This window comes from Astatotilapia calliptera, chromosome 19, assembly GCF_964374335.1.
Source record: "Astatotilapia calliptera chromosome 19, fAstCal68.1, whole genome shotgun sequence".
NCBI classification, from domain to species: Eukaryota; Metazoa; Chordata; class Actinopteri; order Cichliformes; family Cichlidae; genus Astatotilapia; species Astatotilapia calliptera.
Window position 1 is genome coordinate 26,350,733 of NC_137440.1, and position 12,000 is coordinate 26,362,732.

General features: G+C 43.7%; 1 protein-coding gene across 8 annotated transcripts in view; it reads left to right on the forward strand.

The window, feature by feature from the left end:
* msrab (methionine sulfoxide reductase Ab) overlaps positions 1-11,710 on the forward strand; it is a 41,943-nt gene extending 30,233 nt beyond the window's left edge. For 5 of the 8 annotated variants that reach the window (XM_080294106.1, XM_080294107.1, XM_026151748.2 and 2 more), the window contains one exon: positions 10,782-11,710. In XM_080294106.1, coding sequence (XP_080150232.1) covers positions 10,782-10,955 — 174 coding nt within the window. In that variant the 3' untranslated portion in view covers positions 10,956-11,710. Of the gene's footprint in view, positions 1-2,068; positions 2,212-10,779 lie in introns of those variants that run through there. The other 3 variants (XR_013903898.1, XR_013903899.1, XR_013903900.1) reach the window with 3 other exon arrangements.
* Positions 11,711-12,000: the final 290 nt, after the last annotated feature.

Here is a 12,000-nt window from a genome sequence, read left to right on the forward strand (position 1 = left end):
TCCCAAAGCAGCTGACACACTCTGAACCAAAATGGCAGCTTCCTGCCCTGAAATGGTTGCCTCGCCACATTGATGCTGAGTCTCAAGAACGTCTGGCTTGAAAACAGCATCTCTACGGAGGAAGAGCTTGCTGTGTGTGTGTATGCGCTTGTGAGGTTGTATGTGAGTGTGTATTTTATCCTGAAAGCCCAATGCTGTCTGGGAGAGCATCAGGAGAAGTGAATGCATGTTCAAGAAGAGTGACAAGAGAGAGTGGGTGGAGGCGATCTAAGACAACCAGAGATAAGGCATCACAAAATCCCTATTCCACCCCACTGCCAGCACATGACTCACCCACACTCGCGTGTACATACAGACGCACACAGACATACATTTGGCACATACAGGCACAGCCCAATGAATAATTAACCCATACGAAGAGTCTCTTCTGCAGGGCTTTCAGTTTCTTAACTTCAGCATTGAGAGAGGGGGGGGTGCATGGAGGCTTGGGAGAGTGAGGCAGAAAAGCTTGTTTAAGCGCGAGAGCAGAGAGGGAGGGGGGAGGGGGTGGGTGAGGGAGAGGAGGGGAGGGGAGGAGAAGGGGGTTCTCTATAATGAAATTTGAAATTTGCAGAACATCAAAGGCTTCTGTAGCCAAGCTGCTGTGGCAGCAGAGCAGAGAGGAGGAGTGCATCACTTTCTCTCCCTCTGTCTTCCCCCATCCCTCTTTTCCCCCCCATCTCTTTTTCTTTCTATCCCTCCCTCTCTGCTAAAATGTGTCTCCCTTGAGCTAGGGTGAGGGGCGTGGGGGTGAGTGGAGGGTGAGAGAGAGAAGGGATGGGAAGAGTTGATTAGGAGAGTCGGGGGGTGGGGGTGGCTTAGAGATGGGTTAGGGGAGAGAAAAATGGATGAACGGGGGGTTCTATATATATATACACGTGTGTGTGTGTGTGTGTGTGTGTGTGTGTGTGTGTGTGTGTGTGTGTGTGTGTGTGTGTGTGTGTGCATGTATGAACAATAGGTTTTATCAAGCCAGCTTGAATACTGTGTGCGTGTGTATGCGCACATGCATGTGTGCAGGGCCTTGGAGGGGTGAGTGTGCCCTCTGATAAAGCATCCTAACTTAATGAGCTTGAAATGGGTGGGGGGTGGAGGGTGTAGGGGTGGTGCGCAGGGGTTCGGATGATGGCTGGGAAAAAAAAAGGAGGAGATCATTTGAGGCTAGAAGTCTTGAGGAGAAGCCCGGGGGCTGTTAAAACAGGGCACAACATCAGCAGGTTTCAGAATCACGCTTCTCGTCGCACAAGCTCACGTTCCACATTTTGGAAAGTCGTCAGAAAGTGAGATTTACCCTTCCAGTGATTCCCCGGCTCTAGCGTTCTCAACCCAGTCTGTGCTGCACTTTTTTTTTTAAAAATTGTTTAAATTTAGCCGCACGCCGAACTGATCAATATTAAAACAGCATTATCGGCTTAGATGAATTAATAAGTAGAAAAATTTTAGTGGAATATTGTTCGCAGGCAACTTCTTTTTTTTAAGTCGCCGCCTGCGAGTGAGATGTTGCCGATCGCCTTGCAGCTGCGATGTTCAAAGGCGATCGCTTTTCACGGGAACGTCGAGCTGATCTTCTGCATTTGGGGTCTTCTGATAGCGAGCTACTTGTTGTCTGCCCTGGGAAAAAGAAAAAAATGCAGGAGCGTGCACCACCTTGCTCCGAGACTGAAGAGCGTGCATCCTCTCTCTCCCGCTCGAAATGTAGGAGTGTTTTTTTCTGCTCACAAAATGTAGGAGCCCTCGCTTAAGAAGCCCAGCTAAAATGGATGCCTGACCCATGATGACAGAGGGAAAGAGAGATGAGCAGAGCAGGCAAAAAAAAAGAAAAAGAAAAATCACAGTTGCACACATACAGATGCAGCGATGTGCATGATGAGTTTTACACTCATTGCATTTCACAAAACCTCACATGAACAATACAATATCCTTTTTTTCTGTTATTGTGTATGACCACACTCTGGTCACTGATCTTCACTCCATTTCTTCAAAAGTCGCTCTTTTGCTCCATTTTTTTCTCTTTTTGTATTTCCCTTAGAGTCCTTCCATCACTCCCACTCTGCCTCTCTCCCCGAGGTCACTGAGGGCAAGCATGGTGCCGTGGACTGGAGCATGAATATCACGTCGGGCTTTTTCGTGTATTTGCAGGCAGAGCCGCAGCCCGGCATTTCGCCACAGAGCAGGGTTGCCGTCCGTAGTACTCAGAGTGTATTTACATTTTTAAGATGTTGAAGAGCTTTTTGTGCTCCAGAGTTCATGTTTGCAGCTGCAGTCAGTGCCGTGCTGGCTTTTAGATCTGAGCGAAAGGAGATGGATAGCGGGTAGGAACGCGCAAATCTTATTTTGTCTTTGCGCAAACATGCGAACAACTGCTTTGCTCGAGTATTAACATTTTATGCTTCTTTATATTTCCACTTCTTTTGCCTTTTAGCTGTTACATTCAGTACATTTACACGATAAAACATTAATTCAGTATTATAGAATATATACTACCCAACGCTTCGTAAAAGAGTCAAAACTCGCCTAATTACGCAACTTTAAAGTCTGATTACACAGTAAGTCATCAACACAGACAGGCAAAGCACGATGAATAATTAACCCATACGAAGAGTGTTTTCTGCAGGGCTGCAATTTTGCTTAAGGTCTCAGTACTTTTTCATCCACAGTTAAACTATCAGATTTACATTGTAAATATACTGAAATTTATGGCAACACTGTACTTAATTATGATAATGGCAATAAAGCTAATTGGAATTAGCGACCAAGACGGAGGTGAGAGCTCAAAAGAAAAATGGAGAGACCCAAATAGCAGCAGTGACACACCGGTGAAAGTATAGCAGACTAAGTCATGATTACATAAATCACCGAATTGAGGTCATATCCCTCTTTCAAATGTCTTCACCATGAGTCACTGAGTGTCACAAACTCTATGTCAGTGCCTGACTCTTCCCCACCACTCTGCAGCCGTAGGCCTTCCGAGGGAAGACGACACAGAGAGACAAGGCAGTGGGGTAAGGAAGAGAGAGAGGGAGAGAGTACATTTTTCCTCCTCCACCTCAACCCTCTCTCGGGGTGTCACGTCCTATTTGTGTCCCGGGGCCGCCTCTCTAGCGATGGCGATGGTGCGAGGGGCTCTCTCGCTTGGATGGCGAACGGGGAGGACTTGGTAGCACGAAGCAAAGTCCTCTGTGCTCACATGGGAGAAAGAGCGAGAGAATCGGCAATGGAGGGAGATGCAGAGAGAGAGAGAGAAACAGACATGCACCCATTCAGCCATGTCTTTGACATGGGAGTCTTTCCGACAGGCGTGAAGAAAGGAAGGGCTGACTGGGCTGAGTGAGCTCAGCCCTGGACACACACACAAACATGTTTTTGTCACTTAAGAGGACATTGCATTGACTTGCGTTCATTAGCTTCAAATTTAATCCAGCGTTAACTGCGAGCCATGACTAGCCGCAATGCTAACTATGATCTTTGCTAAATAAAAACATATTAACCCTAAAAGGCTTCGCTTTTTGGGGATCAGGTCCCCATGATGTGGATTTGTGACAAGATATCTGACTCCACAAATTGACTAACAGCACACACACCTTTTGCATCAGCCGTCTCACACTCATATACATATTTGCACATGCAAACACGCTTCTGCCTGTCTCTCGGTAACCATCATTTGAACGTCATCAACTTTTTCCTATCTAGAATTTTCTCCCCCTCATCTTTACATCCTTTCCTACCCTCCATATTCTTCCTTCCATGCCTTTGCTGCTGCCGCCGCTGCTGCAGTGAGAGAGAGAGAAAGCAAAGCCACATAAGGTTATACACAGTGGCATGACGCCATGCATTTTGATTTATAGATCTAAAATGGCCGCCGTGTTGTGACTGCTGTACAAGGCTGGATGGAGAGCGAGGGAGTGGTGTGGGGGTGTCAGGGTGGAGGTGTATGTATACTCAGAATAGCAGACCTTTGCTTGGACGTGGCGCTCCCTTCACACGGAGCATCCTCTGCCCCGGAGGGTTCTCTGCTACTGTGGTTTGGTGGTGATGGCGGATTAATTAGGCCATGATGTACAAAGCTCTTTGCTTGTGCCGGCTGGCTAACCACAGTGCTGGTGGATACAAGCAGGAAAATTGGTTCTTCTTTAGCAGACTGCTCACAGTTTGCCTTTTTAAAAGGTAAATACGTCTGTGCTCGTGAGGCTCGGGCTCTGTGTTAAGGACTGCATTGTGTTGTAGTTTGGATTGTGGACACTGGGTCCTTCCTGCAGGGAGATTAGAGCCCTCACATTGTAGCGGCAACCACTGAGGAGTTAGAGGTCAGCTGCTGCCTCAGCCTCTCTGTGGGGTGCAGAGCTTTGATTTACTGACTCCACTGCATCACCTCCAGCAAACCCGAGCACACACGGTTAGTACCACACTGCCTCCATGTGGGCAACATCACACACTACCCTGCTGCTTTTCACTGACATTAGTCTCAGTTAGAAATGATATTTTTTCTGATATTGTCTCATTCTCTCATCACACAATTACTGATGACCAAAGGTATGAGGTTAGCTTGTTGAACTCTCACAGCTAAATAGCTCTAGGCAGTGAAAAACAGCATACCGCTGCTTCATTGTGAGTTTTTATTGTTTCTCTTTTCCAACAGACTCATCAGCTCAGTTATAATTAGTAATTTAATCAAAGAAATTGTAACAGTTTTGATGATGGACTGACTGATTTAACAAGCAAAATCTGGTCATGTGGGTTTTTTACTAAGTATAGTCACTGTCTACTTCATTGGCTGGAGCTATTCAAGTGTTTGTTACAGTTTTTGCCCGTTGCCTGAACACATTTTGCAAAACTTTGCTCATTGTGCCAAAACCCTAAACACAAGTAAACATGACACAACACTGGGAAATATACCATTCACATCTGCACCAAATTGAAACTCTACTCTCAAAACCTAAACTCTGCTATCAAAACCTAACATTCCTTTGTCAAAATGTAACTCTGTTGACAAAATGACACATACTTGCATCATATGCAAACACTTACAGAGCAGGAGGAACACACTAGTCTACTTTATATAAAGCACTGCAGTCTTTGATTTCCATTGTTCATTCAGAAGGCATATTTTCAGGAGACACATTTGCAAACAACCAAAAAAGCAAATAGACCTACTCAATATTGTACATTGCAGTACCATGAATTCAGATAAAGCAAAAAAAACCAAAACAAAAAAAACCCCATAATACAGTAATAGAAAAAACACTATACTGTAAACAAAAAATCATGACAATTGTGCATACGTGGGCTCATGGATCCCGCCGTCTGTTGGGGTCTGGCCACAGGACCTCATCAACATCGCAAGCAATGTCTTCTCCCGCTGGGCACCGGGGAAAATATCCTCTTCCATGTCAAAACCATCCATGGATTGCTGTCACCTGAATGTCGCCGCAGGCCTGTTCCATTGCCTGCAGAAGAGGCATGCAGGCATGTAGTTGGCGGTCATATACACGCCATCTCCAAGCCGAAAAAAATTCCTCTATAGGGTTTAAAAATGGTGAGTAAGGGGGCAAGCATACCACTTCAAGTTGACTTTGGTTGGAGAACCAGGCCTGGACCAGAGCAGCCCGATGGAAACTGACATTATCCCATATCACCACAAACCTGGGCTGATCTGGTCTGTTCTGTACAACTATATCATGGAGAGCATCTAGAAATGTGAGTATGTGTTGGCTATTGTATGGACCTAGTATTGCATGATGGTGCAGAAGCCCTCGAAGGCATATGGCGGCACATAATGTGATGTTTCCCCCGCGCTGCCCTGGGACGTGCACAATTGCCCTTTGGCCAATTACATTACGACCCCGTCGTCTTGTTTTGCTCAGGTCGAATCCAGCTTCATCAATGAAAATGTATTCATGAGGCTGTGCAGCTCCATCCATGGCCAAGATTCTCTGAAAAAAAGGGGAACATATCACTGTACTACAGTGCTACACATACAGCACCCTCACCCCATCACACAGGTACCTGTGTAGCTCTCAGAATGGATCCATGTGGTACTGATATGGTACATATTCAGCTGCTACTGGACTTCACCAATACTCTATTGTAAATGTAAGGGACAGTTACACGTACCCGTACATATTCAGCTCGAAGTCCTTTGACCCTGTCACTGTTCCTCTCGAATGGGACTCTGTAGAGCTGCTTCATGGTGATGCTGTGTTTACCCAAGATGCGTCTGATGGTGGTGATGCTCACATGGTCTATGTTGCTGAACACTCGCCTGTCTGCAAGTATTTTCCGTCGTAGCTGGTGGAGACGGATGGCATTGTCTGCCCTCACTAGGTCCACAACAGCAAGTTCCTGCCGTTGTGTGAACAGGCGTTGGCGTCCTCCCCCAGAAGGTCTTCGAGTCATTCTAGAGAAATACAACCACATATTGTCATCGGTTTGCTTATTTTTCTTACAGTACTTCACTGTATATACTGTATCATCCACTGTACAACACTGTACTTCAATATAAGTAATCATGGTATGTTTCACAGAAACTACCACTTTGGCTGCAAAAGGAGCATTAGCACCCTGCAATACCCTGTACACTTGATATGGTAACTGTAGAACAGTACTATGAAAACCATCTGAGTAGAGTAGAAGGCAGTGAGATGAAGACAGACCTGTTTTCTAGTCGGAATTTTCTTATTACAGATGCCACTGTGAAGCGGCTTAGATGTGGGTGGACTCTCTGCTCAGCTTCCCTCATAGTCAGGCCGTGGTTGATGACATGGTCCACCAAAGTTGCTCTTATATCATCAGAAATATGGGTCCGTGCATGGCCTCTTTGACCTCCTCCTCCTCTTCCTCTTGCTCTCCCTCCATCCATGCTTGCAAAGTTCTTGAATTGGCTAAACTGAGGGCTTTTTGTGGTTGGCTAATTGGTGTTCAGTTTTGCAAGTAAGTGCCTTCAGGTGTATATTTGAGTGGTTGCAATTACCCGATGTGTTTTGTATTTTGGATACATGTGTTTTCCAAATGGCACCCTGAAATTTCATTTTTGAACGAAGTGTCTTATGTATGAAATAGAGTGTAGTATGCAGGACCATGTGTGTTGCATAAAGGAGTAAGTGTGTTGCATAATTGCAACCAGAGTGCAAAGCAGCACTTTTGTTTAAGGTATGGGTACATGTGTTTGAGGTATGGTAACAAAAGCTTCAAGTTGTGTTACTTTAGTCTAAGCATGGGTTTATAGTGTTCAAGCAACGAGCAAAAACTGTAATACAAATATCTAATCAGCCAATCACATGACAGCAACTGTATGTATTTAGGCATATAGACATGGTCAAGATGATGTGCTGAAGATAAAACTGAATATCAGAATGGGGAAGAAAAGTGGTTTAAGCTGCACAGCCGTCCCTTGGGTTTAGCAGCAGTTCTCTGAATGACAATGCCTTGTTGATGCCAGAGGTCAAAGGAGAATGGCCAGATTTCTTCGAGCTGACAGGAGGGCAACAGTAACACTATAACAACTTGACACAACCAAGGTATGCAGACCACACCCAGCGCTACTTCTGTCAGCTTAGAACAGTAACGTGAGGCTACAGTTCACAAAATCTGACAACATAGAAAATTGGAAAATGCTGCCTGGTCTGATGAGTCTCGATTTCTGCTGAGACATCAAAATTTGCCATAAATTCCTGAAAACACAAATCCTTACCGCTGGTGGATGTTTAATGGTGTTTCGTGGCACACTTTAGGTCCCTTAGGACCATTTGTACATGGTTGCTAACCATGTACATCCGTTTATGACTGCAGTCAATATGGAGCAAAATCCCTGATTATGTTTCCATTGGCGTGAAGAATTAAGGAAAAAGGGATCCAGCCTAGTGCTGGCAATATGTACCCTATCCCTAACCCTAAAGTGACCGGCGAGTGTATAAAAATGTCAATTTACAGTTTTTTCTGATTGCTTAAGCACATTTTTTGTAACTATTGGCTAATTTTGCAAAACTCTTCACACAAATAAGAAAACCTGTCACCCAATAATCAAAACATTGTAGTTCTCTTGCAAAAGCAAACACAGCTAGATTAACTCTTCACACCTTTGTAAAAATGGTGTTTCCGTATCAAACAGTACACACAAGCCATCATCTACTAAGCACACAATGCGCCAACTGCACACTGATGGTATGAATACAAAACACATCTGGCTTTTGCTTTCTCTGCGCACAAGGTAGGCTATGGTAAATGGTAAATGGCCTGTATTTATATAGCGCTTTTACTAGTCCCTAAGGACCCCAAAGCGCTTTACATATCCAGTCATCCACCCATTCACACACACATTCACACACTGGTGATGGCAAGCTACATTGTAGCCACAGCCACCCAGGGGCGCACTGACAGAGGCGAGGCTGCCGGACACTGGCGCCACCGGGCCCTCTGACCACCACCAGTAGGCAACGGGTGAAGTGTCTTGCCCAAGGACACAACGACCGAGACTGTCCAAGCCGGGGTTCGAACCGGCAACCTTCCGATTACAAGGCGAACTCCTAACTCTTGAGCCACAATCGCTATGTCAGTTTGAGCTCATACTTCTGTCATAGATCCATAAGCATAGAGGGATCCAAACTTCAAGTACTGGTGTTTATTCAAACACATCAAAACAAACACAAGTGTTTATTTCCAAGTATAGGATTATTTGCAATCGCCATAATGACTATATGGGTTACTTGGTCTGCAGTGAACATGCTTCCTCTGCCCCCAGCATCTGGTCATCTAGCAATTCTGTAAAGTAACAATTTCAGTATTTTTACATCAATGGTATTGGTGTGTTTCTCATTGGCATACGGCAGTGCTACAAATCTTTGTGCGAAGTGACTGTACTAACCGATTCTCAAAATGTCCTTATGATACTTGCTACAGTGTAGCGGCTCGAGTTAGGCTGGACCCGTTGGCCAGCTTCCCTCAGGGTCATTCCACGGTTGATTACATGGTCCACTATTGTAGCTCTGATGTCATCAGCAATTCTATTTCTTACTCTTCCTACCCTTCCTCTCCCCCCTCCTCGTCTTCCTCTTGCTCCTCCTTGTCCTTGTCGTCCTCTTCATCCTACTTCTTCACCTCCACGTCCTCTTCCTCGGCCTCCTCTACTTCTCACTCTTTCTGCTCCCTCCATTGTACTCCGCACACACAGCTTACCTGTATTATAGTGCTTAGGCTGATTGCAAAGTGAACTAATTATCTAAAAAAGTTTTCACATGTGAAAGTGTGCCAGACAGTTGGCAAATTAGTGTTAATGATAGCCATACATGTGTATACTTTTGCTAGGAGTGTGTTGGAAATTTGGTAATTGAGTGTTGTGCAGTGAATTGTGCCTACAGTTTTGCAAAGTGTGTGTTACAAAATTGCAAACTGAGTGCAAAGCAGTTTTTGTGCTTTTAGTTTTGCAAACTCAGTGAGTGGTTTTGCTATAAGTCTGAATAGTTTTAGAGATTGTGCTACAGGAATCACAGTTAGGGTTTAAGCATTCAGAAAAAACTGTAATCTAGCTGTGTTCGCTTTTGCAAGAGAACTACAATGTTTTGATTATTGGGTGACAGGTTTTCTTATTTGTGTGAAGAGTTTTGCAAAATTAGCCAATAGTTACAAAAAATGTGCTTAAACAATCAGAAAAAACTGTAATTAACCCCAACCCTGATTACCAGCGGTGCTGGTTAATAAAAATGAAGCAGAAGAGCTCTCATAAAACCAAAGTGATGAGCCAAAACCTGCTCAGAAGGAGTGTAAAGTTTAGGGATAGATCTTTGAGGTTTGTACAATCACAACCTTCTACACAATACTCTTATCGGATATAAACAACATACTTAATGACTTACATGCAGAAGGTAAGAACATGCTCATCCTTCTTGAGCACATTCAGCTCTTGTTTTGTTGTACTTTCTGAGCCCATCTGACGCCCCCACAAAGCAAAGCACCTCAGTGCTGCAAACTGCTCTCTCTGAGGTGTAGCAATCTGTTGTACACACAAGCTACTTGTTGCCCACAGACAGTCCCAGTGCAGCTCAGACTTGTTGTTTGTCAGCTCTCAGGAGCACTGATCTAGAGAGGCCTGAGTGCTTGTATTATTAGATAGAGAAAACCACTCAGCACAGCAGGTAAACCTTTGATATATCTGTCAGAGGTGTTTTTCAAGGCGTTATGAGTGTCTATGTGAACGAGCGTGCTGCTTTAGTGGGTTTGAAGCCTTCTCTCAAGGTGTTTAGAAAAGGCTAAGTGTGAAAATGTCTTAAAGAGGCCTCAAAGAGAGCGGATACTCTTTGATGCTTTGTCCCACAGAGAGAGCCACAGAAGCACGCTGCACTACAAAACAAAAGATGTTCCTTTCTTCTGTCACTCAATCACCCTGCTTTCTAGTTGAGGAGCAGAAACCCTTTACTGTATGAGGGAGATGTATTGGAAGTTCACACGCAATACACTACAGAATTTGAAAAAAAAAAACATTTAAGAGGTGTGTTCATTTGAGGAAGCTAAGGGAGTTGGAGAAAGCAATGCTGAATATATTTCATGAGTGTGGTAATGAAAGCAGTGTGGAGGATACAAACCCACAACGTAATGACAATGACTAACCTCAGTCAATGGCATCACTGTGCTGAGCATCAGCTGAATAACAAACAGTGTACACTATGAACAGGTGCTTTTTTTTCTTTTCTTTTTATTTCTCAGTTTGCATTCAGTTTCAACTAAAGTGGTGAATGTTTGTGTTTTGTCTCTAGGAGCTGGAGAAAAAAGGATATGGTCCCATTACAACTGAGATTCTGGTTGGGCAGCAGTTTTACTACGCTGAGGACTATCACCAGCAGTACCTGAAGAAGGTACCTAAAGGCTACTGTGGCCTCAAAGGCACCGGGATTTCCTGTCCCATCGGCGCCAGAAAGGATGAACTGTGAGCCACGTGTGGTGAGAGAGGGAAAATACTCAGCTCGCAGAATATGCTTCAAGGCACTAATTTCATTGTTCGCAGTCCATGCATCTAATTTATTTTCTTTTTCTTATAAATGGACTGTATCTACAATGCATCTGTTTGTATTTGTAAGATAATAACACATTAGTCAACATCATTACTGAGCCTCATATCTGTTATAAGCTTCAGTAATTCCTGGCTGCCTTCCAGCTATGGAGAACACAAACATGTGTAAAACATTTTTGAGAGATTTTCTAAATAAAACAAAACAAAAAAAACCTTGAAAAACTTGGAGAGCAATGACACAAAATAAATGTTTAAAAGCTGCATAAAAATTAATTTGAAACATGATTGAATTTTGTATTGCAGTGCTCTTTTTGACTGCAGTAACTAACAGCTTCCAGAGGGTGGCGAGATTTCACAAAAGAAATCCATACGTTATGTATAAATATACATATAATGTGGGATGAGTGTATAAACATTGTCTTGGTAAACTGGAAGATGAAACGGTTTTCTAACCTGATCCGTGTAATCCGTCTCACCTCCAACACTGCCACAGCACTGTGACAAAGCTCAGTTTCTTATACTTCTTAGCAGGCAAAGACACCAATACTAGCTTGATTTTAATGCTGTTTTTCTTTAGTTTTTAACTTTTCTAAACACTGCAATTTAATTCCTTTTATTACTTGTTGCCTTTCTTATTATTACACTGGAAATAAAAATCTTTCTCCTCCTACCTTATGTTTAGTGTGCAGGTGTTTGTGTATATATATCAGTATGTGTTAATTTATGCATATGTCTGCCCACAAAGCTCTGTATATATACACACACAGATATCTATATTTATAAAATAAAGAAAAACCACTGCGTAAAGTATTTTGTCCCCTTTTCAGCCCCATTTGAGAAGGGACGTACCACTGGGGGGACAAATGGGTGACTCACTGTGATAAACAGATGCACATTCAAAGGCCATTCATTCTGAATCACACAATGACACACTTGAATACCCGTGCATTCAATATGATACACGG